This window comes from Porcisia hertigi, chromosome 7 (genome assembly GCF_017918235.1).
Source record: "Porcisia hertigi strain C119 chromosome 7, whole genome shotgun sequence".
Classification (NCBI taxonomy): domain Eukaryota; phylum Euglenozoa; class Kinetoplastea; order Trypanosomatida; family Trypanosomatidae; genus Porcisia; species Porcisia hertigi.
Genome location: NC_090566.1, coordinates 197,110 through 216,987, shown reverse-complemented (window position 1 = coordinate 216,987; position 19,878 = coordinate 197,110). Strand labels below are relative to the sequence as shown.

The 19,878-nt window shown below is 59.6% G+C and overlaps 3 protein-coding genes across 3 annotated transcripts; all 3 read left to right on the top strand.

The window, feature by feature from the left end:
* Positions 1 to 897: 897 nt before the first annotated feature.
* Positions 898 to 3,606, top strand: JKF63_06403 (uncharacterized protein; the record flags this gene model as incomplete). Its single annotated transcript, XM_067902353.1, has 1 exon — positions 898 to 3,606. One exon carries the CDS (start codon positions 898 to 900, stop codon positions 3,604 to 3,606), a length of 2,709 nt encoding a protein of 902 aa, XP_067759374.1.
* A 1,091-nt stretch (positions 3,607 to 4,697) lies between these two features.
* JKF63_06402 (uncharacterized protein) lies at positions 4,698 to 15,473 on the top strand (the record flags this gene model as incomplete). The annotated part of the gene is made up of 1 exon (XM_067902352.1): positions 4,698 to 15,473. The coding sequence occupies one exon, from the start codon at positions 4,698 to 4,700 to the stop codon at positions 15,471 to 15,473; it is 10,776 nt and encodes a 3,591-aa protein (XP_067759373.1).
* A 683-nt stretch (positions 15,474 to 16,156) lies between these two features.
* JKF63_06401 (uncharacterized protein) lies at positions 16,157 to 18,913 on the top strand (the record flags this gene model as incomplete). Its single annotated transcript, XM_067902351.1, has 1 exon — positions 16,157 to 18,913. The coding sequence occupies one exon, from the start codon at positions 16,157 to 16,159 to the stop codon at positions 18,911 to 18,913; it is 2,757 nt and encodes a 918-aa protein (XP_067759372.1).
* Between the last annotated feature and the right edge of the window lie 965 nt (positions 18,914 to 19,878).

Genomic DNA, 19,878 nt, shown 5'->3' with positions numbered 1-19,878 from the left:
CTCTTCCTCGTCTTACTTCAAGGACACCTCCCCCCCCCTCCCCACTCCCCACTCCCCCACTCCCCCTCCTCCCCCCCCATCATCATCACCGCTTCCAACCACTACCACCTCACATCAAAGAAAACCATTCAACAAAATTGCCCCTCCCTCCCCCCTCTCTCCTTTTCCCTTTTATACCGCTGTTCCCTTATTTAGCGATACGGCATCCCACGTACGTCTCTCCTGTGTTTGACGCAAGAGGAGCGAAGCGCCAGCAAAAAAAAAATGCTCGAGGGATGGGGGAGAGGAAAGGAGAGCCCGTGAAATGAACTTGTCGAAGCGCCTCCCCCCTCCCCTTTGGGGGGAACAAAAAAAAGAAGAGGCGAATAGTCAAAACTGTACCCGGCACCGGGGGTGAGGATGATAGGGAGGAGAGGAGTGAAACGAAGCAGGCAGAATCCAGGATCCTATTGGATGCGCACTGTCCTGCTTCTACTCTCCTTTTTTTTTTAAAAATGTTTCCTCCTCGTCGTCGTCTATTTTTATACCCCCCGTGTGGTTGCTACTTCGCGCGCGCGTGTGTGTGTGTTTGCGTGTGGGGGTAGCTGGTAGAGGTGGTGTGTAGAAACACACACACACACACACACCAGGACTACACAGTCGGCCCCCCCTCTCTCCTCTCTCTCTCTCTCTGCTTGTACGCCGCCTCGCGCCTTTCTTCCCTTTGTGTGGTAATCTGTGGTTTTGCCTCTCTCACAACACCGTGCGCGCCCTCGCTGTTTGCACGTCTTGCACCGTAGTCGCCACGACGCTGTCCTGAGAACGCACGTTAGTGCCCAGGGCTCAAACACATTTTTTTTTGTTTGTTGAGTTCCCCTTTCTCCACTTCCACACACACTAGTGCGAACGTGCCACAACATGGAAGACCTGTGCCCGCGGCGCGTGTGGGGATTCTCGACGGGGTGCATCCTCGCCCCTCGGCGATGGACCCTCGATGTGGCCTCCCACCACCTTTTTCACAGTCACGAGAAAAGCGGCGTGGTCTCCACGGAGTCGGTCCTGTCAGGCTGCGACGCTTTCAGAGATGCACTCCCGCTCGGTACGTCTAGCAATACGGCACGCTTTGAGAGCATGGATGAGACCGGGGCGACACTGTACGTGACCGAGCTCTTTGTGCCGCTCACGAGTGTCCCAGACCTCACTGGCGCTGGTGCATCAGACGATTCAGATTATTTCACTTTGTTCGCGGAGAGACTGCGAGAGAGTCTCCAGCGACAGTCCTCGTGGCGGCTCGACCCAACCAAGACGCGTGGTGGCCCCGCGTTCCCTGCTACTGCTGCATCAGCGATGGGCCGCGTCGAAGGAGAGAGTGCGCCGCTGCGCGCATGGGTGATGGAGGTCACGCCGCTTCACTCGTCTCCCCCGATTTGCGCGGTGGGTTCGCCGGTGACATCGGGCGACACTTCCGCCACCACCGTCACGTCCTGCTCGATTGCAGCTGCACTGCAGCCATTTTTCCGGCTTTTCCTTGAAGTGGTGTGGGATGATGGCGGGTCATCATGCGCGGTCTCCGCCACCGTCGAGGATGCGGTCCACCAGATCTTGGCGCACCAGCGGGAGCTCTATCGTACACCAACCCTTGAACTGGACGGGTTCCGCTGCTTTAGCGGAAGCGCCACCACCAATGAGGCTCTCCCGGGTGAGTTGGCGGGGGTATCTCCGCAGTCTGTCAATTCATTGCCTCGGGCACCCATTGCCACACAACTGCGGGAGCCGTGCACACCGCACGTGCTGGTAGACATGGGTGACGATACTCTCAGCTCAGCGTGGTCGATAGGCCTTTACTCAGCCGCTGGCGCATCTTTTTTCCAGTTAATCCTGACCCCTTCGCTGCCGCCGCTCCAGCAGCAGCAGCACCACCAAAATGCGGTCGTTGAGGCTTGCTGCGGCAGAGCACCTTGGAGTCTGTACCCAGTTTCTAAATCCCCCGCGGTCGGTGATGGGGGCACTACCTCTGCAGTGCAGCACCTTCTGCAGCACGACCTGCAACTGTGCTGGGAGGGACTGGCACTGGCTGCAAGGAGGGCAGCAGCGGAAATAGTGGTGGCGGTAGGCGCCTTCCCGCTAGATCTCCCCGGCGTCAAGCGGAGCTCCATGTACAGCTTTCTCTCGGTAGAGCAGGCGTGGGAGGCACATGTACGCTCTGTTTTGAAGCAGAGGCGGCGCCAAGAGTACACAGGGGACCCGGGAAGAGATCCTGGGAAAATGAACCGCTCTCTGGCGCAACACGGGGCTGTGATTGAGTGGGACCTTCGCAGACTGTCGACGTCGTCACGCCCGGTGTCGGAACAGCTGGAAGCGATGCTCCACAAGGCAGAGTTGCATCAGTTCGTCTTGGACGATCCGTCGCTCAGCAGCTCGGAGCGTGCCATGCGTCTGGTCGCACGCGATGTCGGAGCTCCGCTGGTTCCCCCGCGGTGCACATCCTACCTGCTCCGCGTTCGTCGCGGGGCTCCAGATGGGGAGCAGCCAGGCTCGATCGCCCTTGATGGCCACGCAAACAACATCCCAGCAGCGCAAAAGGTTCCTCTGACTAAGGCAACACATCACGGCACCGAGGGAGAGGAGCTATATGTGCTCCAACTGCACTCTCCGCGGGTCCTGAGTACACACGCACTTGTGGTGTGCATGGCTGTCCCCACATCGACGATGCTGAATGAAAGCTGCCTGGGTACGTGCCACGGGGAGGAGGGCGATGGCACAGCCCGTCTCTGCGCAAGCGATCCTGGTGCCTTGGCGGCGGCAGCCCTTGGCTCGATGTACCGCGTTGCCCCCCACGTACCTTCACTATGGCTTCCACGTGAGGTGAATACGCGCAGGAGCAGTGGTGTCTGCTCGCGGTCAGGCCGGCTGCTACTCTACGTGCCTGCCTCTGACACGCGCTATGGCGACCTTCACCTGATTCCCGTCGCATCCAACGTCTTTACCACCCTTGGCTCCATTATGGCATGGACTGCGCAGAAGTCATCGCCATGCCGAGGAGACAATGCCGATGAGGAGGGCTCGGTGATGCGGTTTGGCACCCCGTCGTTTGCTTCTTCCACATGCGCGTTCCTGGCTAACATGTGCGCGGTGTGGACGCTGATCGGCGACGGCCGCAGCGCTGCCGCGTACCTTGAGGATATGTTGTCCGAGTACATGTATGACACTGGCGCCAAAAGTCTTCTCAACGTGTCGCAGCCCAGCCAACACGAATGCCAGCCAGGCCGGCTCGTGGTGAGACGGCGGCCTAAACAGAAGTACAGGGCTGAGGGCTCAGCAGCTACGGCGAAAGCAGGTTTTGGGGCCGAATTACCTTCTGTTGGTGTGCAGGAGGTGCATTCCGCATGGCTGGACGTCGGTGCGACAAACCGTTTGTTCCTCTCCGTGCGCGATGTGGGCGCGGGGGAGGTCTTACTAATCAAGGCCTCACTTGTCGGACCTCATACCGAACTCCCCCATGGTCAAAGCAGGAGTTGCGACGCCATCACCACCGCACTGGAGGCGGCCAGTCGCGCAGAGGAAAAGGCGCTGGAGGACTGGATAGGTGGAGTCACTGCTGGTGCTGTTCCCCCACATCGCCGATGATCACAGGGCTGTCACCTGTGCAGTGCTCCCTCACACCCGTCACTGCGATGTGCAATTTGACGCCGTGACCCGCGAAGGCATCGCTTTCGAGGCCGCTTCGCGTCTGCACCATTGTGTCTTTTCGGGCCCTCATCCCTGGAGTTGTATCTCTGTCTTCATGTGGGTCTCTGTGTGTCGCCTGAGGGGTGTGTAATGAGGTGAAAGAGGGAGGGAGGGATGAGGGGACACCTCACTTTATGGCCTATGAACGGCTCTCCATTGGCCTCAATAGTTGTGCCTTCTTCCCTCTCGCCTCCCTGTCACCACACCAAGAGCACACCCGCGTCAGCGCGTCAGTTGGCGTCGATGTGATTGACATTGACAAAGCGCCAACGTAGCGGCACCCTTTTTTCCCTCCTCGCTCCTTTTCTGTTTACTCCGTCATGGGGGGTGTCTCTCTCTTTCACACAAACAAGGACCAGTCCATTCTTTCTGTTCTCGAGCTGCCGTGTCCGGTTCTGCGTGGTGAGTGTTGGCGATGCGCTCCTCCATGTGCTTCTTCACCCCTCCCCCCCCTTCCCCCGTCCATGCGTTTCTCACTCTCCTCCCTCCATCTCGGACGTGTGTATATCTCTTCACCCTTCATCTGCCCCCCTCCTCTCCATACACGCTGGCTTTGGCAGTCCTCACGAGTGCCCCCCCGACCTTGCTTATCGGCTGCTCTTCGCTCATCATAATTGAGGTTTTTCTCCCTTTCGATCCTTCGTCTCTTGCTGCGCAGGTGTCGGGCTGTGCGATCGAAGGAAGGAGGGCGAGTTGTCACTGCATTTGAGCTCCCCTCCCCCCCTCCCCCCCAAAGGCCATCTTTTTTCTCATTCGATCTTCTTCCGCCCACTTCCCGACTCCCGGTGGGCGTGTGGCTTCTTTTTCACATACACACACACACAGGCGCGTTATATACACATTGGTGTGTGTTGTGTGTGGGCACTACCGCAGCTACGTCCGACATCACTCGCTTGCGTGCTGTGTACACACCCTCCTATAAAGGGACACGGACAGGCAGACAAGGGCAGGTAGATGTGCAGGGATCGCCAGTGTAATTGTATCGAAACATGTGGTCATCATCAGCCTTTTCGCTGCCTTCTACGCCTCCGCGCGCGTTGTTCCCGCAAGAGTGCTCTCATGATATCCACCACCTGAATAGCAAGGGCGACCTCTATACAGCCCTCATCACAGGAGGAAGCAGACTGTTGCTCCTAAAGAACGGTGTGGTACTTGCGCAAAGCGGCCCGCTGTTCGACGAAGTCGCGTCCGCGTCGGCAGGGACAAAGCTCAGCCATGCGACCACCAGTACCGGATCCGCTGCTTCCACAGCGTCAAAAACAGTGGCAGTCTGCACATCGAGTGACCCCACTCGCGCCTCGAAGACCTCGGCGCCGTGTGTGTGTGCCGTTTCCCTGTGCTGTTTCGCGGAGAATGTCTTCCGCGTTGCCGTCGCCACGGTCAAGGATGTGTTGTTGTTCGAGTTGGATGACATTGGACAGATCTGGCGCGACACCCAGGCATCTTCGTTCTTGCGCGCATCAGAGGGCACTGACGCAACGAATGCTAACGGAACAGATCCACCGTCGTCTTCCGCTGCGTCGCCGCTCGCGGCTGAGGGTGCGCCAAACCGATACCCAGCCGTACACGGGCGCAGTAATCTTTTTCACACCACGGAGAGCTCTTCGCTCACCACAGCAAGGCCCCATGTCTCCCACACCGCGAGCGGTGGGGGTCCAACGAAGGGCGAGTGCGAATCCACAGGGCGTTTACGCTGGAGGCGTCTGTCGTTTCACTTGAGCGCAGCGTCATCGATGCCTCGACCTGGACACACCGAGGTCCATACTGCGAGTGTTCACTCAAGCACCCCCTACCGTGATGACATTACTCCTAAAATGTCCTCTACCTCCGCCACTGCAGACACGAGGCGCGGAGGTGCTGCTCCTGTGCCGGTGCGGATGTCTGCGCCACTGCGCCCTTCCGTTGTGCGAGCGATGGACTTTGTGAGCGAGGACACCGTGTGTGTGGTGATGGACTCAGAGGCGATGTTGATCGTGCTCGGTAATGCCCATGACATGCTGACGACCACCCCTCCTACCCGCAGCGCTACTGCTGCAGCGCCACTACCTGATCGCATAATTTGGCGCGCCATGGGAGACTACCGAAAACTCGCCGTGTGCCGCGCGAATCACCACGTTGCCCTCGCCCTGGGTCACGACACAATCGTCGTCTTCCCTTCCTGTGTCGTTTCTCGCGATGGCCGGGCACCTATGTCGTTTTCTGTGTGCCCAAACTACGTCGACGGCTGCCACTTTGGCCCTGTAGCGTCCGCCACCGCCGCCGCATCCCTTCACTTGGCCGCCAACTCTGAATGGGATGGAGCACACGCCATCACAACACGTGAGATGAGCAGCTGCAGTATTGAACCAACGTCAGCCTTTTCGACAACTTCGCACCTGGACCTGACGGGCGGCTGTGCGAGAGCAAAGGACCAAGCTTCAACCGCGCCTGGGGCGTTCCCGTCGCTCATTGCCGGGGGAGACATGGCGTTGGCGGAGCGTGGGCTCACTGCCTCGGTCGGCATCTACCACATCACTGATATGGAATGGAGCAGTTTTTCGTCGCGCACGCTGCTATGCGTCACATGTGTGCACCCGCAGGATGCGACAACATACATGATGCTGTACACGCTACAGTCACTCTCAAGCACGCGGCGGTACACCAACGTCATGGAAGAGTATCCAGATGGCGGATGGGGGCTGTGCCGAGGTGGAAACGAGAGAGAGAGTCTAAACATCACCGGCGCAGGCTTGGACTTATCTGGTGGAGGCGTCGAGAGCATTGTGCAACTCGTTCCCGCCGGTGTGATCGCGCTCAAGTATATCTCGTCCTCCCTGACTGTCGGGTCTCATGCCCACCCGTGTGCCGGCAGCAACACTGCATCCCTACTCGGGGGCTCGAAGACATCTCTGGCATCCGCAGCCGACACGGCTTTGCACGATCCCTTGCCACAGTCCGAGGCGCCTGACGTGGCTGCACTTTCTCCGACAGCGGCGGGGACTACGTGGGGAGGGGCGCCGCCGCCACCCATTGCCGACATGCACACGAGCCTTGTCCCCAACTACTCGCGCAACGCTGAAGCCAACTCGATGGGGAGCCGCATGGAGTTTCTGCATATCGAAGGTGATGGCACTGTGCGGACGTCGAGTTACTTGTTTGGGCGGCTGAAGCATGCGAGTTTTGCTAAGCAGCGAGCCGTCGGGCTAGCGTGTATGGGGCTACTGAAGCCTCTCCTGCACCGCTACGGTACCTTGGTGAAGGTCACAGTCCTCCCAAAGTGGCGCACACGACCTATCGAGCTGGGAAACGATACCCGTAACCAACCCTGCGCGATGGAGCTGACGCTCAGTGCGTCGCGGCGGTACCGAATGGTACTGCGCTTCAGGACCGGTGTGGTGCTCGCAGTGATGGTGGACCTCTCCGCCGCTGTCTATCGCGTGGAATGCTTCTTGGCTTTAGGCCGCGCGCCAGTGTTGTCGCTGCGGACCGTGGAGCCTTTTCCAGAGTCTGCAAGGATCCAGGATGACCAACCGCAGTCACCCGCATGGAGGCCCGCAGGCTCGTCGATGATCCTTATTGCCGGCCTGCTTGGCTCTCCCACGCCTGCGTCACCGCACCCAGATGCCTCACAGCAGCCCCAGGTGCAAGCATCTCTGTCGACTCCGGAGGCTGTGAAAGCAGGCGCTAGAGACTGGAAAAGTGTGCGGCCGGCTGACGCCGCAATGGTGACCAGCGCAGAAGCCGCATCGTCCTCTGCTTCTGCTTTTGCCTGCTCTCTGCGCAGCGTGGATCCCGCTTCCGCTCACCCCGTTGCAGCGATGACACCTCCTCGGACGGTGTGGGGTGTGGTACTGTTGCAGGTGGAGTCTTCTGGTATGCAGGCGCGTGTGCTTACGGTGACGCCTCTCGCCGACACACCCATTCCTGGGGTCTCGGTACCAGGTGAGCACGATGGGGACGGTGGCGGAAGTGGTGTCCAAAGCGCACGCCAACAGCCGTCTGCGCCGGCGGCTACGAGTGAGAGTCCCGCGTCAGTGGAGGAGCTCTTGCCAACACCACTGACGGTCGCTTCAACCGTTGCGTCAGGGGGCAATGCAGCGCAGGTGAGTGAGAAAGAGGTCGTCTCCTTCATGGCACACAAATGCCCAGAGAAGCTTCGCTTCATGCCGGCGCTGTTGAAAGCGGCCCAGGGTGACCCAGGGCGCTTGCTGAAGCAGCTTGTGGCCAAGTACGGTGTCCTGGAGGAGAGCGTCGACGTCGCTCAAGTGCCGCGGGGGGACATCGGCAATGATGACACAGCGGCTAAAGCTGTGCCTATGATGCCCTGTCCCCCTGCCGTTGTGCACAGTCTTTCCGTCCTGACCGGCTGTTGCGTTGGCGCAGGCGGTGAGATACTGCTGCTGGTTCGCGCGGACGCGCCGTGCGGTAGCACCAGTGGAGATGGTGGGGGCGGTGGTGACGCGGCGCTGATCCGGCTTCGCCCGCCGTGCCTGGAGGTGTTCGCCTCAGTGCACCGCCTTGCGACTGCCGGGTGCTGTTATATTCCATTCGAGCCTGCCGAAGCCGAGTATGTGCTCGTGCCCGCCGAAGTGCAGCAGCGCTGGCGGTCGCAGCCGCTGATGCCACCCCGAATCTCTTCGACGTGTGCAACTGCATCTGGGGACGTGCCGATGTCGGCACAAGAGGTTCGAGAGGCCTTCTGCGCCTGTCAGCGTGTGGCAGCGTCTGCGGAGAGGGCAGCAGTGGTGCGTTGTGAGGTTGTGCTGGAATCACCCGGAAAGTCGTTTCTCCGCGTTCGCAGTCCGGTGTCGCCTGGGGCTGGCGAGGGCACTGTGCAGACTCTCCGGCATTCTTTTCCTCTGCCCTCATCGATGGACCCAAAGAGTATTACGCGCGTGGTGGGCTCCCTGCTTCTGAACAATGACGTTGTGATTGGTGTGCTTTCCCGCAGCTCAGAGGACAGCAGCGCTGCATCCTCTATTTTGTACCTTTACGGATGCCCAGCTGTTCAGTCGCTCGAAGAGCCTGGGGCTGTTGCCGCTGCCGCATCGGCAAAGCCCAGCGATAGCACTGGGTTCGCGGCGTCTAGTCTTCCTTCGAACTCTTCCGCGTTTTCCCTCGAGGCAATGTTCCCCGGAGTGGAGGCCTTCTTCCTCAGCGCAAGTGGCGAGGTTGTGCTGATGCGACGGCGTCCAGCGCAGGTGGGTGCGTCACCGCTCTCAGCGGAGAGCGCAACCGCGCACGGGTTGCGCTTCGAGCGTTGGATGCGCTGCTTCCCCGAGGAGGACACCGGTGGGTACTCTTACGTCCAGGACTGCACGTGGTGTCCGCCCTGTGGAACCGCCGGTGGTCTTGCTGGTATCGGTGAAGATGGCTCGCCAGTCACTCCAGACAGGGTGACGGCTCTCATGACTGTGAACGTCGCCAGGACCCGTGAGACGAGCGTCGGGGGTCTCTCGGCTCTGGGCGCGGCCATGCCATACAGCCATCGCATGTGCACCTGCCATGCCCTCTACGCGACCGCCGAAGGCTTCTTCATTCAGATTGTTCAGCTACCGTTGCGCAGCAGTAGCACCACAGCGAGTGCTTCAGGTAGCTCATGGGCTTCCGTCATGGGTGAAGCAGCGATACCGCAGTATCATCCAGATGCTCTCCTGCAGCTGATCGGTATGGCGCGGTGGACTGTGCTGGCAAGGGTGCTGACGTGTGTCGCAGACGCGGTGAAAGCGGTGTTGACGTCTGCTGAAGCCGGCGGTGCAGCCGCGACGGTGGATGGGTCATGGAAAACGACGGTGTTCGCTGAATCTCCGGGCGGAATGGCACGTTATATTTGTACATCGGCCGTGGAGCGAGACTTCCAGCAGCGTTCCGAGGCGGTGGATGGGGAGGAGGTGCTACGTCGTGTAGCGCCGCCACAGCTGTCTGTGGCCGCTCTACTTGAGGAAGAAATGCTGGTCAAGGGGAAGTCACCTGCAGTGTTTTCTTCGGTGCCCTCTAAGACGGCTACCGCCCGCCTGTATGACCTAAGTGCCACCTGCAGCACACTCGTCGAGGAGCTCACTCAGCTTCTCCCCCGAGTAGTCCTCAGTGGACTAGAGAGCCAGGATCATCTGAAACTGTTGTGCCTCCTCCAGGCCTTACGAGACACGCTACCGCTGAGCCGCAGCGTGGATGAGGCAGCCGCACGGCATCTCTTTTATAGTCGGTACGTGAGCCTAGGAAGACGCTCGCGACTGATGGATGCAGACACGGTCGCCGCTGTCACCACAGACTCGTCTGCTCCCATCAACTCCGTTTTGCACTTCGAAGCGGGGCGCACTGCTGCGCGCACCGTCGAGACAGCGGCGTTCTTCTGGGCGGCCATGTCCGATTCACAGTCGTCTCTCGTATCGCTTCTGTTTGACAAAACAAGCCCGGTGTATCTGGACGGCGGTACTGGCGGCGGTGGTGGTGGTGGTGGTGGAAGTGCGGGCGCAGGGGGGGGTTCCTGGACTACGACGACGATGGCAGGTGGTACTCCAGTACAGGACCTCACCTGGGAGCAGGTGAAGCAGTCCGGAGTGGCGCTTTGGCTGCGCTCTGCCGCGGACTTGCGCGCCATGGCGGACCGTGTCGCTCGTCACCAATATCAGTCCACAAAAGATCTCACCGCCTGTGCGCTCATGTACTGCACAGCTCGCAAGTTGGGCACTCTCGCGGCACTGGCCAAGGCCCAGAACAACCAGCGGCTTCACGCCTTCTTTAGCCGAGACTTTTCAAGCGATCCACACCACCGCGCGGCTGCTTCGGCCAACGCGTACGCCGCCATCAGCAAGAACATGCCACAGTACGGTGCAGCCTTTTTCTTGCTAGCTGGCGACGTCTGGAGCGCTGCGCAGGTGCTGCTGCAGCGGTGCCACGACCCGTCCTTGGCTTTGTTCGTTCTGCGAGCGGCGAGTGACGCTGCTGAGGAGCCTCCACCAGCGGCGGAGACTCCCTTGGAGTGGTACATCGCACAGCGCTCAGCAGAGGCGGATACGTGTGGTGCGCTGGACATGTGGGAACTAGCGTGCCTAAACTGGATCGATGTTGCCCCGCCGCTGGCGTCGCCTGAGGTGACGGTCCAGCGACACATTCGAGCCCTGAAGCGCATCTCCGCCCACCTAACTGCGCACTCCGAGGCTCTTTGTGCACTGCGCTACGCTAGGAATTGTGTGGCCGCCCTCGCCTATCGTGGCAATCAGTTTCTTTCTCCAGCACATGAGGTGGTGTGTCTTCTCCGGCTTGGTCGCTATTGTGTAGCACAGCGACTCAATATGAACGCGTATTTGCACTACCGCGACGCAGAGGCATTGCTGCGAGGGCTGCGGACGGAGGCAGCAGCAGCAGCAGCAGCAGCAGCGGCTCGTTCTGGTACGCTACACGGCGCCATTGGGTGTGGAGGTGTGTATTCTCGGGCACCGCCGCAGACAGCAAAAATGACGGCGGACTTCAACACTGGAACGCTGCACTTTCACGGGTTTGAGAGCGACAGCGACGACGACGACGATGACCAAAGCCGCGGCGGTGGCAGTGGTGATTTCCTGTATGGGCGACAGAGCAACTACGTGGCGGCCGCGGGTGACAACGGTTCGGGTTTGTCCTTGTCTGCGTTTGTGCTGTCCGAGGAGGCGGTCGCTGCGGTGGAGGCGGAGGTGCAGTACGCGTACGCCCGGACCGGCGCTGTAGATCAGCAAAGCGGTGACGGTGCAGGTGACGTGGGTGGGACCGTGCCCACGGGCACGTGTGAGGAGATTCTGCGCCGCATGCTACTGAGCCTCACCGCGAGCTCATCTTACATGATGACATCGAGCGCGGCAGCCGCCGGTGGTAGCAGCGGCGGCGGGGCAGCGGAAGCGGTGTTTGTACCGTCGTATGCTGTGTCGTCGTCGTCGTCGTCGTCGCCTGAATCCTCTTGGGCTCTGGTCAACCCGCCCGAGTCTTTCGAGCAGCTGCTGACATCGCTGCTTCATCTTTTATCAATCGGCGACATGAAGACGCGGCAGGAACGCCGTGGGAGGGCGGGCAATCCAAATAGCCTTGACAGCGCCCAAAGCGGAAGTCCAGGCGCTGTTCAGGATTGTCTTTCAATAACAGCGCCACTTTTGAATAGCATCACCCCCACAGAGCGAGGCGGGGGGGAGTGGTACGCACTGTGCATACCACTCCTTCACTTCCTCCTCAGCAATGTGGCACTGCGGGGTGCCAACTATGTGGTGTTGCTCGCTCTTCAGCAGATTCCCGTCTCCACAGAGGGGGTGCTGGAGGCCGCACTCCAGGAGAGGCTTCTGTCGGACTGCAGTGTGGCACTGAGGGGAGACAGCGTCTCTCCCCCCACCTATAATGCCGTTCCTGCTGCCATGGGGACTGCGCCCCTCCCCGCGTCCCCGTTCCCTTTGTACGATCCTCTCAGCGCCTTCTTCCGTCTTCTCGGATACCACATGAGGCGCCACCTCAGTGACGCGTGTAAGGCGGACGGTGGTTGCTTCAGTGGCGAGCGGGCAGCCACGTCAGGGGGTACTCAGCAGACGGCAAGCGGGGGCAAGGAGTGCATGAGGGGGGCTGCCGGCGAGGAAGTGGCGGCGGAGGATGACGCGATGCACGCAGGGAGCGAGGATGGTAGTCGAACCCATCAGAACATGTTCGACGCGCTACTCGCCGCCGCGGCGACGACGGAGGGGGCCACGAACCGTGCCCGCGCGGCACGTGGGATATCTTGCGCGGCGAGGGGGAGCTGTAGCGTCCCCTCGACGCAGGCCGGCGCAGACGGCTTTGTCGGTGATGCGGACAAACCCGGGCACTCGGTGCCGCTCTGCATGACGGACTCGGCTCAAGTGTCGCTGCTGCTCTCGTGTTGCCAGGCCCAGCTGCAGTTACGACTCATGCATCATCTCAAGAGACTGGTAGGGTCGGAGCTCGAGGCTGCGGTCGTGACGCCGACCACACGGCGCGCTATGGACGCCGGGATCCTACACTCTGACGCGCTCTCCTCGGAAGCCCAGGCGGCTCTGACGCAGTGTCGCCTACTCTTGTGTACGCTGCTGCTCGATGTGACGTTGCAGTGGTGCATGTTGTCGGAGGAGTGTATGATGTCTATCTACGCAGCGCAGCCGCAGTACGCGCTTTGTCCGCTGACGGATCCCAATGGCGTTTTTCTAGAGGCACAGCGGACGGTGAAGATGATGATGGCGGTGTTGGTGGCGGTAGTTGACGCTTCACCGAGACGCGTTGCGGCCGTCGCTTCTCATGCCGCAGCCGGGGCCTTTGCAGCGGTCAAATCTGTATCGGGAGGGGAGGCTGCACACCACCTGCCATCCGACCCCGTCGCGCCGTCATCGGAGTGGTCGACCTTGTGGTTGAATGACAGTACACTCATGTTGGAATTGTGCATGATTCAGATCAAGTTGTTCTGGACGCTGCCAGCACCGACGCTGGCGCAGTGCGGCCAGCTAGCTGCGCCGACCCGCGCGGCACTGCGACTGCTGCAGGGGTCCGCTGCCTTGCGCTCGCCAGCGCGATCTCTTCTGCGGCGCATGCTGCGTCCACTGAAGGTGGCTGCAGATCCACTAGCGGAGTGCAGTGGCCTTGGAAACACGGTAGCGGCTCTCAATAACGACACCTCACGCGTTTCCCAGCAGGACCCCTTCTCCTTTTTTTCAGCGGTAGCGTCACCACCGGCCTTTTGGTTTTCCATGACGCGGGCCGGGTCTCCCTCGTCTCCTGGAGTGAAACAATGGCCAGGCGAACAACAGCTCTGTGATGACCACAGTGAGACGTACTGCCCAGCACTCTCCTACCTGCAACTGGCATGGTTGCGGCGGCACCACACGCACGCACTGCTGCGGTGGCTCTTGCTTATGATAACGCTGAATCGCGGCCAAGGACACGGTCCACACCCTGTTGGCACTGATCGCCTCATCCTCGCTCACCACAACCACAGCGTTACAGGGGTCCACTTCGATGCATCGAGCTGCGACAGCGTGGTATGGACAACTGAGAAGGGCACCTCGACTGGTCACGGCTTCCGGGAGCTGCTCGCCGGGGACAACGAGGAGGCGCTTTGGAGGCAGGCGACCGAGCGGAACCTGGCGACGTCTGCCTTCACGTTGGAATTAGCTGCACAGCACAAGAGGTTGCGTCTGGCAACCGAGCATGCAGAGCAACAGCACACATCCGCTGTCATCGCAGCGGTATCGGCCAAATCAGTTCTTGACAGTCGGCCGCTGTGTCACACGGCGGCTGACGTGATGCCGTCCAGTCACCCGCACCTTCCATTTTTTGTCTCGCGACACCGCGACGGGCACCTCGATCTTTACCCCTTCGCGTCTCCGGAGTGCGTCGCGAGCTTCCGCTGTGCGGTGCCCTACGGTCAAAGCGCACCCGTAGACGGCAGCAGTGCCAGCGATGATATTGGCAAAGGCAGTGGTGGTGCTGCCGCATGGCGGGCACGGGGCGCGCAGCCGGCCTCTGCTGCAGGCGGCACATCTGGATCCTCTTCGCTCGGACGCAGCGACTGCTTCGCCGTCACTCCCGTCGCCTTCTCCCCCAACGGCTACATCATCGCTGTTGGCCTCTCTGACGGCTCTGTAGCGGCTTGGCGTTTTGCCGCGGGTGCCGTGGAGAGCCCCCCGGTCGTCTTCCTGCCACATCTGTTCGCCCCCTCTGGCATACGCGCTTGTACGTTCTGCGGAGCGCGCGGCTCATTGGTGGCGGTGGTCGGTGTGACCAGGGAGCCGCATCAGCATCGACACAGCCGATTTTCCACCGGTTTGTCGTCTTCAGTAAGCATGGGTGCCGACACGCCGTTACCCGCATTCACCACGTCCTTGGGGGGCTCACCTTCGGCGTCGTTCTCCGCTTCGGCAAATGCCACGCAGGGCAGCACGAGCGCCGGCTTGGACGCTGGCGAGCTGGTTGGGGAGGTGCTCATCCTTGATATCATGCTGGGCGCTGGTGCGATCATGGCACGGTGTGCGCTGCCCTTCATAGCCTCCTATGCCGTCTACATCACGCCTCTGCGAGCGGTTCTGATGGTTTCCGTAGATGGAAAGATGGCGACGTACGCGGTCGCAACGGGCAGGTTGGCAGTTCTTGGCACTGTATCCGTCACAACGGTGCTGCGGTCTGCGCTGGGGCCATCGCTCGGCGCCGACGACGGGGATGCCGGCCCGGGTGCAACATCGTCTACGAGCAGTGCCTCCGGCAGCGACTCAGTCCACATCACATGTGTGGCGTGCAGCAGCTACGACCCACTCGTCGCACTGGGCGTTTCCAACGGCTTGGTACTATTACTGCACTTCCACAGCATCAGAGCGGCCATGGCACGGACGGAGCGGCGCATCCGGGACGAGGGTGAGGACATATTTGTCTACTACCAACCCTCTCCACCATATCCTGGTGACGACACAACCGACCGCGGCGGCAATAGCAGCAAGCGCAGGGAGGCTCAGCGGGGGAAGGGGGCCGGTGTTTCGTCTCCTGCAAGCGCAGCGCTGCACGGGGCGAGCGAGGTGGCGGCTCCAGCGATGGGCAGCGCGTTCCTGGAGCAGATTCCAGAAACGACTGTATTGCGAGAGGCAAAGTGCATGCAGGTGGCCCCGCACATTAATAGCCGCAGCGCCATCGAGGATGTTGTGTTTAGCCCATCGATGCTGCTGGCTGGTCTGCGGGATGGGAAAGTGATGGCTGCCTCTCTCATTGCCCGCTTAACTCGAGCGCGTCTCACAGCGGGCTGTGCTATTCCGATACATCTGCTGGAGTGTGTGTGAGATCTGCTGGAGTGTGTGTGCCCGCCCGCAGGGGGGGACACGCTCGCGTACACAACACCTGCAGGTGACGGGAGCGCCCGTCTTTGGTCTTGCCTCGGAGCGCGCGCCTCTCTGTCCCTTTCTTCCCCGCCGTGTGTGTATATGTATACACATGTATACATACACGTATATGTTAGGTGGACAGTGCACTACACGAAGAATAAAAGGGAAAAGAATTTCCTCATGTGCGTAGCCGCCATCATTTATTATTTTTGTGGTCTCCCTGTCTGTCTGTCTGTCTGTCTGTCTGTCCGTCTCTCTCTCTGTCTCTGCTAACTTCTCTGTAAAAAAAAACCTCCGCATTTGTGCTCCCTCTTCACAAACACATCATAGTGTTTCCACTCCTTTTCCCACTTTTTTTCCCCTTCCTCTCTTCCCCCCCCTCCCCGCCAAACACACACACACACACACACACCGTATCTGATCGCTTCTACCACAACTACGTACATGTTTCGCAGACCTGCATACACCGCCTTTCTCGTGTTTTCTCCCTACCTCCTGCCTCTCCTCTTTTATGTTCTCAGCAGGTAACCACAACCCATCACATCGAAGGAGGTGCAGCGGACACGGTATCACGTCACCTATTTCGGTAGCGCATCATTCTCATCTCTCCTCTCCTCTCCCTCTTTCTTTTCCAGCCCGGCATGTGTGACTCGTATGGGGTCCATGCTCAGTCTCCGTTGTCGCTATTGTCGCGTGACCGCGAGCGTGTTGGCGGTGACACCACTGCGCAGCTGAACACGACTATGCCGCATCCGAGGCAACTCCCGGGCCATCACCAGCCCGCATCCCGGGAGAGTCATGCCACAGATGTGTTGGATGGTGACAGTCTCAGCAACAGTACTAGCCAGGTCGGCATCAGGCCCTGCGGCGTCTCCACCTTGACGAGTGGGCTGCTCAATGTCGTGGACGGCGGCGCCCTGCTGGCGGTGGCGAAGGAGGACTCACACTGGAGCCTCCTATTGTCGTCGGCTTCCGAGGCGCTGAATCACGCGCCTGGGACACTCATTTCACCACCCACCAAGTGTGGAGTTGGAGCGGCAGCTGTGCATCCGCCGTGCCGAGCTGCACCGACTTCGCCAGACGCCATCATCACCTTGAGTGCTTCTTCTTGTGTGACGACGAGTGCTGGTGCCGTTCCAAGCAGTCACTGTGAAGACCACAGTTCTACTCGCACCAGTTCAAGAGTGAAGCGTTTGCCCTCGTCGGAGGTATTAAGCCCAGCTGCAATCTCGCACCACAACCGTGCATCGCGCCCTTTTTTTGGACCTCTTCGGGGGCTGTATGTGACCTCGCGCCAGGTTACTTTCCCGACAGCTGCCAGCGCCGCGACCTCTGCCGAACTCGCTACCCCGCAGCGCCACTGTGAGGTCATCCCTTCATCAACGACGGGCGATGGTGCGATTACCTCTGGTCGTCGATCGCGCTCGTGCCCGTGCCTGTATCCGTGTTCCAGCGTGCGCCGCGCCGCGGCAGCTGATGCCGCCATGGTACCCTCCCCAGCTGCGGCCAATATTGGCGTGAGGGAGAGGCTGACAAGGGCAGCGGTCGCGATACGCCCAGCTCGCTCTCCTCGAGGCGCCTCTTCTGGACTGAACACGGATGGACTCCTGCAGCGGGGGGCTGTGTCACCTCCGACCCACAGCTTTAGGCCACTTGAGCTTTGGAGCACCTCGTCTACTACTGTCGTCGCTGTCGCCACTGCCGAATCACCCACGGGGTCGGAGATCGAGACCTTCGCAGCGTCAACGCCCGACGTGGACATCGGTAGCCTCCACACGTACGAGATTGATAGCGGTGTGGTCATAATGGACTCCTGCCACACGCCGGAGGACCTTGTCTGTGGTGTGTGCATGTCTCTTTGCCGGAGGCCGACAACAACACCGTGCGGCCATGTGTTTTGTCGTAGCTGCCTTCAGGCGTGGATACAGGCGAACCCGGCGGCCTTGTGCCCACTGGACCGCACCCCGATCCAGGTGGAGCTGTTGCACACCGACGTGCGCGCGCAGCGGCAGATCAACGCGCTACCATGTCGCTGTCCCGCCTCGCTTTCTCGAACCCCGCAATTGGAACTGCTGCGGCTTCGGTCTGCCAGAAGCGTGCTGGGCGACGGAGCAGCTGGGGAGGGGAGCGACGGTGGTGATGTGACAGGCGATGTGCGTAAACCAACGGCCCATCCGCGATGCACGTGGACCGGCTGCGTATCTGACGCTGTAGCACACTTGCGTCAGTGCCCGTACATCATCGTTGAGTGCCCTTTCTGCGAGCATGGCTGCACTGTGGAGCTGCCACGGGTGGACATGATGGCACATATGAGGGACTGCGTTGAGGACCACCTCCTGCTTTTCTCGCAGGCCCTCGTCACATCCAAGGAGCTGTGCAGGGTCTTGCAGGAGGAGGTGGAGGTGCTGCGGCAGCGCTGCTCCATGGTGTACTCTGTCGCCGTCCCCAACGTCTCCGGCGACGGGTCGGTTGAGAATTCAGGACTGGCGATGTTAACCTCTTCGTCACCGTTCCATACCACGGTGGTGCCGTCAGCAGCTCTCGTTATCCCGGGCGGCGCCAGGGCTCCCGAGGCTTCCGCTGCGACGACCACATCTCACGAGGGATTTCCTACGGGTAGCGGTTCTCTGCCGGGAGTGGTGAATCCGTTTGGCCGCAGGGGAGAATCGGCTGCTGCTGCCGCCGCCTCGGCACCCGTCATCTCGCAGGCAGTGCCGCCACCGTATCACTCTCTTCAACGCCCATCGAATGCAGCCCCACAGTCCAACGTGCGTCTGCATGCAGTGACTGACGACATGCTGTGTGCTCCTCAGCGCATGCCCGGCGGGTACGATCCGTCGACGCGGATGCCAGTAGGAACGATGCCGCTGTGTCCTTCATCGCATCTTGGTGCTCCGCGGACCTCTGTCCCTGTCGCCAAGACAACTGCAGCAGCCCCCACCTTCACCTCTACCGCCGGTGCAGCCGGGCTCATACCCTCACCCGTCGTCAGCGCACTTTGGCGTTCGTCGCCGGAGGGGAGATGGGCCCGCGGCGTGGATCGGTTTGTTTGGGTTATTACCCATGTGACCTCACTGCAGGCGCCGTGCTACAGCCGTCCCTTTGCTTCGCACGGATTACTGTGGTATGTGGGCATCGACGCCACTGCGACGTGGGATCAGTCTGGGGTATACCTCTTCCCCATGGGCCACGAGCACCGCGTGAATTTTCGTGTGATCCTGTACCACGAGGACCCTGCGCGTGATGTCCTGCATGACGTGCAGGATTGGCAGGAGGACTACATTGGTAAGGGCTGGGGCCCGCTGCGGTTTATTAACCGCTTCAAATTGGAACAGGAGGGCTTTCTCGTCCGCGACTGCCTGCGTGTCGGGATTGAGGTGCTGAGTGGCCCCTACTGAGCGTGTGCGTACTCCTGTCTGTGTCTGTGTCTGTGTCTCTGTCTGTGTGTGTGTGTTTTATTATATTGATTCATTACCCGTGCTGATAACTGCCTCTCGATGTGCTCCCACTACCACACCCTATATACTACACATACATATACTCACATCTTCTACAAAGATAATGGCTCGTAATATATATATATATATATAAATGTGTATACATTATTGAAGCAAAAACAAAGCGGATCAAACCAATAACCAAGAAAAACACACAACACTTGCTCACACCTCCTTTTTTTATTTTTTTTTCTGCTTTGTGTATCAAATATATATATATATATATATATTTATTAGTGTTTATACCTAATGTGTTGTATGTGCTCAACCCGTGTGTAGTGTTGTGTTGTTCCCCCCCTCATCCCCCTCATCCCCCTCACCCCCCTCCCCCACACACACTTCAACGGTTGTGTGAGTTTGTTGTGTTTTTTTTTCTCAATGTTATTTATTCAATTTTCTTATTATTAAATAATTTTTTTTTTGTTGTGAAATTATCCCCCCTTTTTTTTGTGGCTACCCCCCCCTCCTCCTCCCCTCCTTTCCTTTTGTATATATATATATATTATACATATATATGTATATCATAGAGCTACAGGGGATGGCTGTTTTGGTTGTTGACGCGTAATAAGTCTGGGGGTGAGAGAGAAGGGTAGTGGTGGTGGTAGTGGTGGTGGTGGCATCGACGTACGGGGGCTAAAAAAAGGGGAGGTGTGTGTGTGTGTGTGGCTCGTGTGTTTTTGGTCTTCCCTCCTTTGGGTTCGTCAGTTTTTGCTTTGGTTTGCTCTCTCGACACACACCCAGCAACACTTGCGCTTGCCTGTTAATGATCACACACACACACACTGTGTCTCTCTGTCTGTCTGTCTGGATTTCATTCAAGGCAGTGCTGATGCTGGATTACTCCACGGCAATGCCAACAGTAATGA